Raw genomic sequence first — 18,093 nt, forward strand, 5'->3', positions numbered from 1 at the left:
AGAGGAGGTTAGGAGGGAAGGAGAGGAATGAGGTGTAAGAGAGGAGGACGAGTAAAAGGGAAGGAGAAAAAAGAGATGTAAGAGGGTGGGAAAGAAGAGGGGTTGGTGGATGGCGAAATCACCCTATCCTTGTCTTAGATATATAGAATAGATACCTTAGTTATAACCTCCCTTATGACAGACAACCTCGAAAGGATCAATAAGGGTATAATCGTTAGTTTTCCCTTGTACTCTTTTGAAGGGAGAGATCAGCCAGAGGGAAGGAGAGAGGGGAAGAATAAAAGATAGAAAAAGTTTGGATTGCTGGGAGTAATGAAGTACATGGAGAGACGCAAGTGGAGCAAGGAAGAGGAGGAGGAGAGTAGGAGAAAAAGAAGGGAGTGACTTGCAGCAGAAATGGCGAAACGCGGTGGGTTCGTCCGCCAGAGAAAGAGACACAAGTTTGCCCAAGAACAAAACTTTGGGCCGAGGGAGAAGAAGCCTGACGGAAATTGAGGACATCTGGCCGAGATCAGTAAATACGACAGAGCTTGGGTGGCCATGGGCGGCGGAGTCGAGGGAGTGAAAGAGGGAGAATTGCGGATGGGGTAAAGGGAGGGGTAGGGATGGGAATGTGATTGAGAAGGAAAGAGATAGAAGACTGGAAGGGAAATGGATGGAGGAGGGGTTTGTAGGGAAAGAGGAGTGAGGGAAGGGAAGGTTGGGTTTGAGGGAGGAGGGAGAAGAGGATGATGATGATGATGATGATGATTGAAATAACTGTAAAAAGGCCTCGACGTAGTGAAGGAATAAATGAATAAGTCCGAACTGTTGGAAGAAATCACCGCGAAAGAAAAATTTGCTGGATTTCTAAAAGGCGAGGTGGTGATGACAGAGACCCTTTTCTAGTTGAATAAAATCGTCCTGAGGTAGCCAGCATAGTACAGAAGGGAGTTCGTAAATATAATGCGATTTAGCGCCGGGAATCACGTAGTTTGAGAGATTTGATGACCAGTAAAAAGTGTGAAGGAGGTGGAGAAAGAAAGGGTCTTGAGCATGAAATGAAATGGACCGGCATGAAGTGAAAATATAATATAAATATGCATCATGGTACTGAGACTGAATATGCATGTAGTGCGATCCGGGAGAAGAAATCACGTAGTAAGATAGATTCAGTGGATCAAGGGGAAGAGTGAAGGGGGTTAATGACTATACGACTATGTAGCAATAGAAATCACCGCGAAAGAGAGATTTTATGGATTTAGTAAGAGTGATGGTTAAAAGGGGGGTCAGAAATGCGATAATGATAAGAAAAAGTGTCATAGCAGTGAAGGAGTTAATGAATACGTTGCGATCTAACGCCGGGAATCACGGCAAGAGAGAGATTTTGCGGACTTAGCACGAGTGCGAAGGTGGCGGTGATGACAGAGGCGGTGCAGGGATCAAAGGCCAGGCCGTAATGAGAGGACGTGAACAAGAAGCCAACCCGCCGTAATCAGAAGCAACAAAATCAATGCCAGAATCCGTGAGGCTGGTGGGAGTGGGGGATGGAGGTGGGCGGTGGGGGGATGGAGAGATGGCCGAGGGGATGAAGGGGATGAGTTAGTGTGCCGAGGAGACGGGAGGACGAAAGGGGTGGAAGAGTGTGGAGGAGGGATGGATGGGGATGGAGATGAATGGTAGTTGGCGATAGAGCGATGGACGATGGGATGGGGGGGTGAGTTGGTCTGTGAGTGAAGCTGGAGCGACGAGTACGATGAAGGAGTCTTGGGGAGGAATTCATGTGAGTAAGATGGTGAGATAAGTCTGCATGGGGTAGGTTTTTGTGGGGGTGGGACGAAGTGGTGAGGTGGGCAGTGGGGTGAGATGAGGATGGGAAGGAGGGAAGGAGTAGGGGGTGTGCAGTGGGGTGGGGTGAGGATGGGAGGGGGGGGGAATGAGTGAGGATGGGGGGGGGGAATTAATGATTAGTGTGTGAGGGGTGAGGGCTATTAGTGTGGGGAAAAGTAGGATGAGATAGAGGATGAGGTGACCTTTTGTGGGTGGGCGATGGGGACTGGGACATAAATGAAGTGTGGAGGAAGATGAGGTGAATCAGTGTGTGGGTAGGTGTGTGAGAGGGAGTGTGAAATGGTCGGGACTAGAGGGTGGAAAGAATTAATATGAAGGATGGAATAAATATTTAGGTGGGGAGTGCCGATTAAGTATGAATGGAGGTATGTAGGCGAAAGAAATGGTGATTAAAAGATGATGCTGATGATAATGTTGATGATGACGATGTTATGGGTGGATTGAGGTGATGAACTGAGAGGATCAACTAAACCGAGCATAAGAATGGAGTTATGTTGAAGAAAGAGATGAGTGATGAGGGAGGGAGGGAAGGGAAATGCAAGGATCAGGACGAAGGCGGTAGACTACGAATTAAAACTGATACAGAGCTGAAAGGTAGGAGAGGGAGAGAGCAACAATTAGTGGAGGGCAGTTGGATGAAAAGGGTTGCTGTTTTGTGAAGAGATCGACGAAAGATGAGAAGGACGGGTGGAAGAGACGGGTGAACGTGGAAGTGTATGTGAAAGGACGAGTGTGGTGGTGGAGAGTGATGTGGAGCAGCGGGCGGATGGATGGATGGATCAAGTCTCATCAGCGGGTGCACTCAGCGGCCACCCACTGTCGCTAATTGCTCGTCCCTCGGCTGAATATTTCACCACGATATTTCTGTACCTCCCCGCACTTCACAACCCCACATGACCTCTCGCATATGCCCTATCACCGTGGTCTTGGTGATTTGCTACGTCCTTAGTGGTAGGATGTTGGAGTGTTGTGTGGCAGGACGGGAGACTGATCGCAGGTTGGAGCAAGGAATAGTTTAGCAATGTGAGGTTTGTTCAAAGCAGTATTTCCTGATCTACCACAAGACCCACCGACTTGTTATGTCTCTCTCTCTACCCAAACGCCTTAATCCTAGAGGGGGTGGCCATGAACAAATGGTCTCCACGTCACTCTCATCCCCGTCATCAGGCAGCACTTTCTCCATCTCACGCCACTCATTCCTATGCCCCTCCACCGTGTCATTTAACCTCATCCTCGGTCTCAGACTCTCTCTACCCGTATATCCTTCCACTTCACTAACATACACTCTCTTACTTACTCGTGCTGTGTAATTCGCACCACATGGTCAAACCATTTCTGAATACTAACATTTTCCAAGATATCCACAAACCGCAACAACGCTCCCGAATTTTCTCATTATTGTCTGTGTCTCCTCGTAACTCCACATGTTGCTCTCAGATAACTCATTTCCATTTTTCATTCTTGACTTGCGCCCTTCATAGTCCAAGCTTCACTCTTTTATATTAGTATAGGGGCCAGAATACTGTTTTGTAACGACTTCTTGACTCATATCAACGCCCTAGACAGTAACATCAAATCAGTCTTGAAAGTGACAGTCCTCGCATTTGTTAAGTTTTAACAGTGAATATTAGCGCCAAAACAGTGTCGTGTAATGGTGGATGGCGTGTATGGCCTCAGGAAACAGACTGTGTAACCTGTGCTTCCATTTTCCCAGTTTTGCTTCCTATGTTTAATCCTGCCCTCCTTTTTCCCCGCTGTATTTTTCTGTGCCATGTATAGTTCGTCTGTGTTTATTTCTGTCCTCTTTTGTTCCTGGTTTTTCCTCCTCTGTTAATTTTTTTTTTTCTCCGCCCCATGTTTAGTCCGTCCGATCGTCCTCGTTTATTTTCCGCCCACTTATGTACTGGCCTGCCTTTTTACATCTAGTTTTCCATTCCTAGTTCTGTCATTTTCTTTTCCTGTCATGCTGACGTGTTTGGCTTTGTTCTCTCCGTTTTTTTTTTTTTTTTTCCCCTTCAGTGTTGTGCCTGGAGCTGTCCTGTTTATCAGTGTCACATCCTTTCTGTAGCAACCTTGCCCTGTCCTCTTCTTTCTTGGTCACTTCTTTCGAGGTCAGTTTTGACGTTGGTTGACTGACAGGAGGGATGCGGCACTCATAACATTTACCGTTTCCCCTTTCACCCCCCCCCCCTTCACTGCCACCCTCCTCCTCCTCCTCCTCCTCCTCCTCCACCCCGAGTTATGTTTAGTGATGTACAGTATGTTGCTTGGGTGTTGTTTCCTCGTTGTCTGTGTGTATAGCGAGGAGTCGAGCGTTTAGGAGGCTTGAATGATGAATGAATGTGTGATTCATTTCATTTCTTTCTCTTTCGTGCATGAATGATGAGTGAATGAGTGTGTGATTCATTTTGCGGTGTGCAGTAATATTCTGTCCATCATCATCATCATCATCATCATCCATTCCCATACTACATAACATCCACATGTCACATCCATCCCCATCCTTCCCACACATTCATTTCTGCCCTTCCTGTTGCCGCGACCCCAGGGGATGTGAAGCAAGGGCAGCATAACATCCTCCTCTGCCCCCCGCCTCCTCTCACCTCCCAAGGGCTTCCTGCTTCTGCCGCGGGGCCCTTGGGACGCTGTGGGGGAAGGTGGGGGGTGTTGTGGCTGGCCCGGGATGTGTTGTCCACAGAGCCGCTGTTGATCCGCCTTCACCCCCCCCTACCACCACCACCCTGCCACTACTACCAACCCTAATGCCAACACCACTGACCTTGCAGCCACCATACTACCACCACTGCCACCATTACCACCATTAACGTCACCACCACTGACCTTGTTGCTGCCATAATACCACCATTACCACCATTAATGTTATCACCATTGACCTTGTTGCTACCATACTACCACTACTGACCATTACCACCATTAATGTCACCACCACTGACCTTGTTGCTACCATACTACCACTACTGACCATTACCACCATTAACGTCACCACCACTGACCTTGTTGCTACCATAATACCACCATTACCACCATTAATGTCACCACCACTGACCTTGTTGCTACCATACTACCACCACTGCCACCATTACCACCATTTATAGCGCCTCCTCTACATCATTTTCATCCCTTTCACAACATTCACCGCATTCTTTGGCCATATACGTCTCTGTCCTTCCCATCCATTCTTCTCCTGCGTGCTTTCCCAGTCAGCCCCTACTCTCTCAGTCTACCCTCAATGTTACCACCATTACCACCACCCCCTATGCCATCACCCCCACCTTTATTACACAAACAACTCTGCTATCACCAACACCTCTGCTTAGTATAAACTGTATGTCCTGATATTATGTAAGCTGTGAATATGTACAGTGTTATCAAACAAAGATGATTTTTTGATTGGTTAATAACACCACTACTTCTACCACCACCACCGTTATTGCCACTACGATTGATGGACTGGTTAACTACTAACACCATCCCTGCTGCCACCATTACCACTGCTGACACCACCACAGCCACCACCCCTACCCAGACTTCCCCTACTACTACTACTACCACCAGTATTGCTATCATCATCATTGATACCATCGCTACCACTGCTGGTATTACTGTTGCCACCATTGCTACTATCGCCATCACCCTAGTCACCACCACACCTTCCACCACCATCATCACTCCACCATGACGACAATCTCATTTACCCTATCCACCACTGCAACTACTATCATCACCACACGTACCATCACCATCATCATTCTGACCACCACGACTGCTATCACCATTATCATCCTAACTACCACTACTACTGTCACCACCACCGCCCTAACCACCTCTACAGCTCTCATCATCACCTCCCTAACCACCACTGCTGCTATCATCACCATCACCCAAACCAACTGTAACTGCCACACCATATCTCTGGACACCATTTCCTGCCTCACCACCACCACTACCACTCCTGTCGCTGTTCCTGTCTGTGTCTGTCCAGCACTTCATTACCTATACCAGTTTCTGGCCAAACCACTTGCTGCCCGTTACTTCGCCTTGTCTTGGGCCGCATTGTCCTGCCTCTCCCTGCCCTTCCATTCCATTCCCTTTCCTGCCCTTCCTCTCTGTTTCCTGTCATTCTCGTCCCTCTCGTGCCCTTCCCGTTCATGGTCTTCTTCCTCTTCTTTCCCCTCCCTTCACGTTCTTGCCTTCCTTTTCCTTCCCTTCCCTGCTCTTCCTTCGTTGTGGTGCCCTTTCCTGCCCTTCCCTGTCCTTCTTTTTTGTCCCCTTTACTCTCATGTACCCTTTGCGTGCAGTACTGTCTTGCCTGCTGTGCCCTTCCCTTGCCTTGCCCTTTCCTGCCTTGCCCTTATTGTATTTATCTTGTATTCCCAATCCTTTCCCAATCCTGCTCAGTCCGTGTCGTCGCCGTCTTTACCAATCCTCCATTCAATCGATAGTCATTCATCCTTCAGGTGTTCCGGGACGGAGAGGATGAAGGTAGGAATCAATAAGCCTTAAATGTCAAGCGGCAGTAAGTGACTTAGTGATAAATGAGTTATAGCCTGCAGCGTTGTATCATCAGCTCGTCTTATGCCTCATCAAATATTAACCTCGAGAAGTGAACTCTAAATTCGTACCCTTCGGACCGTCATCCTCCCAAGGGTTGAAAGCCAGACGTCTGTTTACACGAGTGTGGGTTCGATTTCCAGTGAGACTTAGCATGATGGGGGTGGAAGGGAGGGAATACGATGTTTTTTGATACGAGATAGCACTTACGTTCTTGTCTTTCTCTTTCTGGAACCATCCCACCCCATGTATAAGTGGATTAGTCGGAGATAGGTTGATGGTGATGGTGATGATGATAAGTCCATGGCCTGGCAAGCGTGGGTCCGGATTCACGAAACATAACGACCAACTTTTCCTCTCAACTCAAAATTTTGATTCATATGGACGTGAGACAAGGCAAGCTTTCTTCACTTTTTTGCTTGTCTTTCGTATAAAAAAGAAAGAAAGAAAGATCATGATAATTTTCCTCGTAGATAAGCACTGTTTTTGCCGAATAAACAAGACAGATGGAAAAATTATACACTCCTCGTCTTTCGCCCAAAAAATACATACATACATTAGTAAATAGTATAGTTATGATTGAACGTAATATGCTTGTGAATACGGGAGCCGGGTGGATGTGAAGATCAGAGAGAGGGGACCCAGTCAGTGTGAAAACCCACGACCAAGCCAGGCACGAGGCGAATCAGACGATAACTGGAATTCATCAGCTGCTTCTTAGATCTCCACACGGCTTTGGAGATTTCGCAACACTTCTTCCGTAGCGATCTATTCTGCACCTCACACCTCAGTATCCTTTTGTATGCTTATAAGTGCAAAGTGTGTCGATAGTGACGCGATATAAATAGGGAATGTCAAGGGGGTAATATGCTAAATAGGGAGTGTCAAGGTGTAATATACGGTAGATAGGGAATGTCAAGGTGTAATATAAATAGGGAACGTGAAGGTGTAATATAAATAGGGAATGTCAAAGTGTAATATGCTAAATAGGGAATGTCAAGGTGTAATCTAAATAGGGAATGTCAATGTGTAATATGCTAAATAGGGAATGTCAAGGTGTAATATGCTAAATAGGGAATGTCAAGGTGAAATATAAATATGGACTGTCAAGGTGAAATATTAATAGGGAATGTCAAAGTGTAAAGAGGGAATGTCAAGGTGTAATATGCTAAACAGGGAAAGTCAAGCTGTAATATGCTAACTAGGGAGTGAGCTTAAACAGGTTGTGTGAGAATCAGTAATCCATAATTATGGTGTACATAGGAATTAGTCTCCTTGGTTACTAGTCAGATTTATCCTTTAACTTGACTACACCTGACCATCGCATGAACTGAAAAGAATTGAAGATCTTGTCAAACGAAAACAAACAGACTATAGCAACAAGGAAGAGTTTTTCTGCAACACTTCCTGTAAGAAATATGACGTTTAATGGAATATGTTTTATTGTACCTCCTCTCCCTTGTCATCCTTTGTTCCGACCTCTTTCCTCCATCTCTTTCTCCCTCTCCACCTCATTTCCTCTCTCTCTCACATCCACCCACTCTTTTCTTTTCGTTCTCTCTCTCTCTCCCCTAATATTTCTTCCCTTGTCTTTGTTCAGTCTCCTGCTCTACCCTTCCCTTCCCTTCTCGCTTCACCTTTTCGCCTTCCCTTCTTCTTCCCCTTGGCTGTCTCTCTCTTCGCTGTCGTCCTCTCCTTTCATCGTTACCTTTCTACCTCTCTCATTTCTCTCTACCTCTCTCAGTTTCTCTCTCTCTCTTGTGCTTTCCCTCTCGCCTCCCCACCCTCCTTCCCCTCTCCTTCTTTTTAGTTTTGTCATCTTTTCTCTCTCGTCTTCCTTCCACTTTTCCCTTCTGTTCTCATATTTCCTTTCCCACATTCCCTTCGCTTTCCCTCTCACCATCACTTCGACACTCTTCCTTTCAATTCTCTCCTCTCTCATAGTTACCTCTCTACCTCATTCATTTCCCCTCCTCCGTTCCTTCCCTCTCGTTTCTTCTTTCTCTCATTCCCCTCTCATGCCCTCTCGTCTTCCTCCCCTCGACTTCTTTTGCGTGTACCTTCCCCTCCTTTCTCCTCCCCTCCCTCCCCTCACTTCCCCTCTTTTCAGCTCACCACATCCCGTTCCACTCTTGCTCCTCTGTGCTTCCTTTTTCTTCTCCCCTTTCTCGGTTTCCTCATTTTCCTCCTCTTTCTCCTCGTCTTTCTCTTTTTCCTTTTACCTTCTTTATCTTTCTCCTCTTTCTTTCTCCTCGTCATCTTTTTCTTCCATGTTCCCTGTTCTTTCTCTGTATGCATCTTCTACATTTTTCTGTCTTTCTGTTTTCTTCTTTATTTTCATTCTTTTCTGTCTGTACCACCATCGTCTTACAAGTGTAGAGCCTTTCTTCATGTGAGTCGTAATATCTTTAACTCTTCCTTTTGTATACCTCTACCTTTTTCTTCTTCATTCATCTTCACCTCTTCCTTTTTCTTCTTCATTCATCTTCTTCCTCCTTTGTTATACCTCTTCTTTCTTTATTCCTTCTCCTTCCTCCTCCTCTTCCAGTTTCCTGAATTCCTCTTCCTTCTCATTCTGCATTCATCTTCCTCCTTGATTTTTATATATCTGCGTCTTCTCTCGTCTGTGATCACGTACATTTTGCTGATTTATTCCTTTTGTTAATATTTCTTCATTCTTCCTCCTCTTCCTCCTTTGCATGCTTCTCGTGTATTGCTTCTCTTTCCCCATCCTCGTCCATCCTACTTCTACATCCTCCTCCTCCTCTTCCTTATCCTTCTCCTCCCTCCTCCTCCTCCTCCCAACACCACATCCGTCACCACTCTCGTACTTGTCTTTGTCACACAAGCACTTGAAATCACCCACATGGCTTCAAGCACATGCACATACACGGTGATACACAAAAACACACACACACACACACACACACACACACACACACACACACACACACACACACACACACACACACACACACACACACACACACACACACACACACACACACACACACACACACACACACACACACACACACACACACACACACACACACACACACACACACACACACACACACACACACACACACACACACACACACACACACACACACACACACACACACACACACACACACACACACACACACACACACACACACACACACACACACACACACACACACACACACACACACACACACACACACACACACACACACACACACACACACACACACACACACACACACACACACACACACACACACACACACACACACACACACACACACACACACACACACACACACACACACACACACACACACACACACACACACACACACACACACACACACACACACACACACACACACACACACACACACACACACACACACACACACACACACACACACACACGAGAGATGCAACAAGTCTCTCCACAAGTTTGGGGGCTAGTCCTCTTTTTTCCGTAGGTGCCCCGTTCTCCCTCACCCTTACCACCCCTCACCCTGGCCCCTCACCCTTCACCCTGGATCCTCACACCTCCCTCACATTTCACCCTGGCCCCTCACCCCTTTCCTTTTCTTCCATCTCACAACCTAACCCTCACCCTTTCTCTCATCTTTCCCTCTCCCTGCCTCCCACATCTCACCCTCATACCTTACCCTGACCCCCTTCACCGTTTCTTCTTCCCACCTCCTTTAACCTCTCACTCTTGTCCCCACTTCACCCTGATCCCCTCCACACCTTCACCCTGACCTCACCCTCACCCCTCACATACACCCAGCCAGTTCTCATCCACCAGTTATTTACTCCACCAGTATTTAATGTCGAAGGCAACTATTCCCGTAATAGATATTTAAATAATTTCTGGTCAGTTTTGCACCATTATTCAGCTTTTACAGCGACAGTGAGGAAATCGATTATATCGTCAGTTATTGACGATTATGCAAAGCTAGCGGAAATTATTGAAGTGTTATTTTGACTTATGCTTGACTCAGGTGGTTCTACTTTTCCACGATGTGATCACCAAACCTTAGAAGGATAATTAAGCCACTTATTGTACCAAATTTCGTTCCTAAAAGCCAAAGGATGACCTAAGAAGAGTATTTTAATCATGACGGTTTTTAGTTTGTCTGTGTGAGGTATACGCTCTCTAAGTGCTTTCTTGTTAGTATCTGTGGCCTCATTTTTGCACAAGTTGCTCACCGATTTTCGTCCTTGTCACATTTATTTCCTTTTTTCAATATTTTCTGACCCATTCCTCTCACTCGTATTTTCATCCATACCAGCCTGTCAGTTTTGTATCTTATTTTTCAGTTGTCGCTTCATTTTTCAGTTTCTTTCTCTCCTGACTTGTTCCTTATGCTTCTTTTTACTCTTATTCTTTCATTCAACGCTTCTTCCTTCCTCTCCTCGTCCATCATCGTCGTCGTCATCATCATCATCATCATCATCGTCGTCGTCGTCGTCGTTACAGTCATTCGTACATTCATTCACCTAACATTATTCAGTTTCTGTCATCTTCAATTCCTTTCTTATTCCCTTAAAATATTTCATCCTCTGTTTCCGTATCACTACCCTTCTTCCTCCTCCTCCTCCTCCCTCCTCTCTTCCATCATCATCATCTTTCTTTGTCTTCTTTATCCTTCACCTCGTCCCCTCTTATCACCCTCTCTTCATTCCCTCATTTTTATCTTCCTCTTCGGTGTGTCTTTAATTTTCATGCATTTTTGCGTTGTCGTCTGAATTCTTCGTCCACCCTCGCATCCATTGTGTTTAGTTTCTTTTATTTTAGTTTATCTTTCTTTCTCCTCTCTCTCTCTCTCTCTCTCTCTCTCTCTCTCTCTCTCTCTCTCTCTCTCTCTCTCTCCTAATTTCCATAACCTTTCCCACTCCCCAATCTCCCTCACCCTCCATCTTCTCTCCCCCTTCCTCTACCTCACCTACCTCCTGTCTCCTTTTCTCTCCTCTCCTTCACTCCAATACCCTCCATCTCTCTCCTCTCTCCCTGTATCTTCTCCACTCTCCGTCACCCACTCTTCCTCTTTCCCCCTCTCCCCCTCCCCTTCTTTCTCCCCCTCCCCTCCCCTCTCTACATTTCCCCTCCCCCTTCTCTCCCCCTCCCCCTGCCTCCCTCCCTACCCCCTCACCTGGCGCCGGGCAGGTGGGCTATTGATTGGTGCCAGCGGTAAGTGTCACTCCTAAATACAGCAGCCCGCTCCCTCCCTCCTTCCTTCTCTCATGCTTCCTCCTTCCTCCTCTTTCCTTCTCACTCTCTCCTGCTTCCTCTTTCCTTTTGTCACTCTCTTCTTGTTTCTTTCTTCCCTCACTTCCTTCTGCTTCCTCCTTCCGTCTCTCACTCTCTCTTGCCTCCTTCCATTATTCATCTCTCTCTCCTGCTTCTTCCTTCCTTCTCTCACTTTCTCCTGCTTCCTTCTCCTTCACTCTCCTGCTTTCTTCTTTCTTCCCTCACTCCCTCCTGTTTCCTTCCTTATTCCCTCATTCCCTTCTGCCTGTTTCTTCCTTCTTTTCTCCCTCCCTCCCTCCCGGTGCCTTGGGTCTTTCTCATGCTTCCTCCTTCATTCTCAAACTCCCTTCTGTTTCCTTCTCACTCGCTCGTATTTCCTTCATTCTTTTCTCAGTTCCCCCTGCCTGCTTCTCTCAGTCTTTCCTGCTTCCTCTTTTACTTCCTTCTGCCTTCTTCTTCTGTCGCTCCCTCCTGCTTGTTTCTTCCTTTCATTCCTCTTACTTCCTTCATTCTTCGCTCACTCTTGCTTCCTTCTTCCTCCTCTCACTCCCTCTTGCTTCTTTCTTCCTTGTTACTCCCTACTTCCTTCCTACTTTGTTTCTCATTCCTGTATTCCTTGTAGTACCGCCTTCTTCCTCCTTCCATGGCTGACTTCATACTCCGTTCTTCCTCTCTTCTCCTCCGATGTTCCTCCTTCCCTCATTCTTACAGTATTTTTTCCTTGTGTCATCTTATCCTGTTTTCCCTCTCGCCGTGTCTCCATCTCCTTCTCCTTCACCTTCTCTCTATCTCTCCTGCTTTTGTCCTGTTCCGTCCTCTTCCTTTTGCATCCTTCTCTATTGCCATCTTCCGTATCATCTTTATTTTTTTCCTTCCTTTATTCCGTACTCTATTCCTTTGTCCATCTTTGCTGTGTATCCCTCCCACTTTTGCCACTTTAATTGTAAATCCTATTTCCAACTGGCCTGATCACCCTCTTCATTCTTCTCCTTTTTCATCCTTTCAGATCATCGTTTCCTTCTTTCCTTTCATTTCTTATACTTGTCTGTCATCCAAAATCCTTTCCACTTCTACTAATTTTCATCTGATCGCTAATTTCCTTTTCCTTGTTCACTTTATGTATTCTTTCTCCTCCCTTCCTTTCTCTTCCAAATCATTCTTCCCATCCTACTTTTCTTCAGTTCTTACTCCCTTCCTTCCTCCACCTTGCCACCTTTCTTGTGATTTCCAGTGTCGCTTACCTGATCACCTCTTTCTCTGTCGTGTCTCCTCCCTCTCTCTCTCCGTCTTCACCTCTATTTCCTTATTTTCCGTCTCGTCTCCCCTGCAATCTTCCTTTACACTCCCAAGATTTGCCCTTTCTGTTTTATTTCTACTGTTTCTCCTAATTCTTCCTTCCTTTCCTCTCAGTCTCCCGTATTTCGGTGGGTGTCATTACTCTCTCTCTCTCTCTCTCTGTCTCTGTCTCTGTCTGTCTCTCTCTCTCTCTCTCTCTCTCTCTCTCTCTCTCCATACTTTTTCTCCGATTTACCGTCCCTATTTCTCCCTACTTTTTTTCCCAATCACCGGGCATATATTTTTCTTGTTTTGACTCTCTCACATTCTCCTTCTTTCCTTGCTGTCTGTTTCCTTCCCTCATTCCTATATTCTTTTCTTTTTTTATCTTCTGTCTCTATATAGATATTTTCCAGGGTTTTATCTCTCATAATCTCGTTCCTTCTCCACCCTCTGTTTTATCCCCTCATCTCTCTCTTTCTCTCTCTCTCCATTTTTGCAACGTTATTCTGTTTATATTCGTTTGATGCTTTACTATCTCCCTTTCTTTCTCCTTAACTATCTCTACGTAGCATTTTTCACCCTCTCTAGCTCACTCATATTCCCTTTCCTCCTTCCTCCTTTGCTACCTCCCTTCGCTGTATTTTTTATTGCTGTTTACTTTCGTCATAAATCCATGTTTCTTCATTGTACTCTCTCTCTCTCTCTCTCCATTGCTTTTTCTATGCTTTAGGTCTTATATTTCCTCTGTATTCTCGCTCCTTCACCCTCATCTTCCTCCCCTCATCCCTCTCGCAATTTTTTCTTTGTCCGGTTTATTTCATCTTAATTCTCTACTGTACTAACTCACTTTCCCTCACTATCTTTAATTCTGCTCCTTTATTTATTTATTTATTTATGTTAGCTTTCTTGTTATTAACTCACCCTTCCTGACTTTCCTTATCCCAGTCCATTTTTTCATTCTAGTTTCTCTCTCTCTCTCTCTCTCTCTCTCTCTCTCTCTCTCTCTCTCTCTCTCTCTCTCTCTCTCTCTCTCTCTCTCTCTCTCTCTCTCTCTCTCTCATTTATCTATTTCTACATCTTTTTTTTTTTCCTTTTCAAGCGTTCATATTCTCTCCTCCTCCCTTTCTCTCCTCCCCTCTTCCCTCTCTTTATTTTTGCTCCATCTTTTTGTTTACCTTCCTTCTCTCTCACATAATACCATCGCCTCTGTTTCTCTGTAGCTATTTTTCCCTGATTTAACTCTCATATTCTCTCTCTCTCTCTCTCTCTCTCTCTCTCTCTCTCTCTGTGTTTGTCCATTGGTTCAGTTTACCTTTATCTACTCTCACTCCTCCTCCTCCTCCTCACCCGGGGGACTCCAGCCAAACAAAGAACAGTCGAGCTACACTTTTTACTTGTTACTAATCCTGGGTGTGATGCTGGCAGGAGGAAGAGGAAGAGGAGGAGGAGGAGGAGGAGGGAAGATACAACAAGAGGTGGAGATGGAGGAGATAGAAGAAGAGGTGAAGCTGGAGGACGAGGAGAGATGGGTAGGCTACGAGACAGCTTAAAATGTGAAGGTTTTGTGAATGTGCTAGTGATGATATTTGGCCTGGGAGAGCGACCTGTTGTAGTGTTGGAATTATTTCGTGTGTGTGTGTGTGTGTGTGTGTGTGTGTGTGTGTGTGTGTGTGTGTGTGTGTTTCCTTTACAAATAAATCTCTCCCAAGTTGAGTAAAATCGACCATTGGAAGCAGGAATAAAAGTAAAGACAGAATTGAAGGAATGAGTGGAGAGAGAAATTAGAGACTGGATGAGATGAGATGAAATACAGTAAAATAAAGTCCCCAGGCATATGAGGAGAGGGAGAGAGAGAGAGAGAGAGAGAGAGAGAGAGAGAGAGAGAGAGAGAGAGAGACGAGCTAATGGGACGGGAGGAGAGGATTAAGTAGGTAGGAAGGGAAGCGAAACAAAGAGGTGGAGAAATATGAGATGAACGGAGAGGAGGGGAAGATAAATGAAGAGGAGGACGGAGGAGGAGACGAGAGAATATCTTGCTATTAAATGAACGAAAATTTAAGTTACATGTATTTCAATTTATCATTTATTTAGTGGTGCTTGACTCGAAGTATTACAGGAGAAGTAACTGTATGTGATTGATTGATTGATGATTGTTGCTATCCTCCCCATCAAACTTCATTTTTATACCCCCAGCACCACCCCACTGCCACACATTGCAGCCTTTATCTTCATTATCTCTCTATGACTGTAATCTTTGTATCTATGTCAGGTCTCTTATCTGTAATGATCCCTGAGACTATTATTATTATTTTTTTCGGTCTGGTGCTGTCTTTTGTATATTTTTATTTCATTGTGAGTGTATGAAGAGGTAATGGTGAATTAACTAGTGCGGATTTTCTTTTTCTCCTTTTTTCACTACCCAAAATGATGAGAGAGTGTTTATCCTCCATGTACTTCCTCCTCCATGCAGCCGAGGTCAAAGTTCAGTAGCCCAAAGTCAAGGTTGTGTTGTGGCGAAGTGTTTGGTTGGGTCCATGGGGAAGGGGCCGAGGTCAGGGTGAAGGGTGTTATGTGCTGAGTGTGGCGGTGTTTCCCCCACGTCACGGTGTTGGTGTTGTGCTGGGTGTTGTTTGTGTTTCTCAGTATTTACACACACACACACACACACACACACACACACACACACACACACACACACACACACACACACACACACACCTTAGTTGAATAAACAAAGCTCAGGATATTGATGATGATTATTGACAGCTCTGACGTGGGTTAATACTGTTAATACTCACGGTGAAGTCACTCCATACGATTATTTTTTCACCTGAGTGTTTTACCTTAATTGCCGTCTAAAACCAGCACTGTACTGTACTATTACCGAGGGGGTCTTGATTTCAAGGTACCGTGAGTCATTCGAATAGAAGAAACTGTATGCACCTGTGTAGTAATAATAATAATGATAATAATACTAATTTATGATGATTATAATGATGACAGTAATTTCATTTCGTCCTCAAGAAACATAATGCGCTTACAGTGTTGTCGACGTTAACTCACAGCCCAAGATGGATGTGAGCCATTTCTTCCTACTCCAGTATATAACGTCATTCTCTATTTTTAAGTACGTGTATTTCTCGCACTTATATCATTGCTTACACAGCTACTAGGCGATGGTGAAGCTTCAACTTCAGAATGTGTATGATTTCCTAGTCCAGTATGTAGTTGTAATTTCATCCACTGAATTCTCTAACTTTAAGTGCGTTTATTTCTCGCACTTATTACTTCCACAGCTACTAGGCGATGATGAATGTAACTACAGCTTCAGAATGTGTCTTTCCTCGTACTTTAGTATGTAGTTATAATTTCATCCATTGACTTCAGGCTGCGTAGGCTATATCTCCCACTAACACCTTTCCTTCCACAGCCCCTGGACGATGACGACGTTAACTCCCTTCACGACGACAAGGACAACAGCGGTGCGGACGCGGAAGGGGTGTGGTCCCCGGATATCGAACAGAGCTTCCAGGAGGCCCTTGCTATATACCCCCCCTGCGGCAGACGAAAGATTATCCTCTCAGACGAAGGCAAGATGTATGGTGAGTACCCCATAAAATGTTTCTCTACTTTTTTTCTCTTTTTGACCCACATCGATGTATTGTGAGACTACACGTACGCGATACTTTTGTGATGCTGTTTTTAGAAGCTCTGTGTGTGTGTGTGTGTGTGTGTGTGTGTCTCAGTTTAGGAAAAGTATCACTGCAAAACCATACTTACCCACGACCTTGTACAAAAGACCTGTGTTCTTTAATGGTGTACACCTCCTGATTCAGTCACAAGTAGAAGAGGTAATATGTATTTAATTGATCCACTTAATTTGGCATTTTTCCTGTCGCGCAGTTTAGAATAAGGTAGTTTTGTGGCCCTGTAACTGCTCCATATTATTTCTTCTGGATTAGTGCCATATTCTAGTGTTTATTTCTTGTGTAACTTTGCATAAATGAGGTCGAGATGGCAGATTATTGTAAGTGGGACGAGTATAGGACGAAGCCTTGAACACTGCAGTGTGTAGCAGTATATCAGTCAAGTATATTTTGGCCAAGTAAAAATGAAAAGAGTATAGTGTATAGCTTTGAATACGGATGATGTGATTTTTGTCATATCCCAGTATGTATTTCCCAAGCTAGAGTGAACAGAGGATAGTGGACAGTCTTGATTCCCAGCGATGTGTATGCCAAGTTAAGGCGAAAAGAGTATAGTGTATAGCTCTGAATGTGTTATATCTCAGTATTTGCCAAGCTAAAATGAATGGAGTATAGTGGCCAACCTTGATTCCCAGCGATGTGTATGCAGATTGAAAATAGGATAGTGTATAGCTCTGAATGTGTTATATCTCAGTATTTGCCAAGCTAAAGAGAACAGAGTATAGTGGCCAGCCTTGATTGCCAGCGATGTGTAGCCGTGTAATGGTTAAGTGTGTATTTTCCTCGCCACTTCCTGTTTGTTGAAGTGTCCTTGGCTCGTGTGAAGTCCCGCCTCACGTTCCTGGCATTTCGTCCACACATAGCCAGCCAAGTTACGATTTTCACATCTTGCGTTTGGATTCACTAAGTTACAATCAGTTCTTTCTCGTAACTTAAGATATGTGTGTTTTGTTGGAAGGACATGAGTGTAGTCTTCAAACACACACACACACACACACACACACACACACACACACACACACACTCTCTCTCTCTCTCTCTCTCTCTCTCTTTCAATATTAGCCATGAGAGGGAAGTTATGTTAGTGTTTTAAGCTAGGATGGACAAGAAAGGGAGACAGCATACATTTCCCACGTCTCTTGTTAATCCTGTAAATTAATATCCAATAACGTAAATATAGTCTAGAATTCCACCCAGTTTTTTTTTTTCCCCAGGTAATACGCTTGATGAAGTGTGGTGTTAGTTTGCTGGACACCACGCACCCATCAGGCACTTAAATGTGGCGGTGTTCGTCCTGTATTATGTATTTCGTAGTCACTCGTACTGTATTTTGTTTTTTCGTAATCTGTAACTTTTTAATACTGATGTGGGTTTTCTATTTATCACATAGCTACGATTATATACCTTATTTTTCTCCAATATGAATTTTTTTTTTTTTTAATATTA

The 18,093-nt window shown here is 44.8% G+C and overlaps 1 protein-coding gene across 1 annotated transcript in view; it reads left to right on the plus strand.

Annotated features, from left to right (window-relative positions):
• Window positions 1–18,093, plus strand: part of sd (TEA domain transcription factor 1 homolog scalloped) — a 149,447-nt gene that overhangs the window by 22,375 nt on the left and 108,979 nt on the right. Inside the window, 1 exon segment of the mRNA XM_080272748.1 lies at window positions 16,371–16,542. Coding sequence (XP_080128874.1) covers window positions 16,371–16,542 — 172 coding nt within the window.

This window comes from Coenobita brevimanus, chromosome 51, assembly GCF_032717465.1.
Source record: "Coenobita brevimanus isolate Jiangsu-jjx chromosome 51, ASM3271746v2, whole genome shotgun sequence".
NCBI lineage: Eukaryota > Metazoa > Arthropoda > Malacostraca > Decapoda > Coenobitidae > Coenobita > Coenobita brevimanus.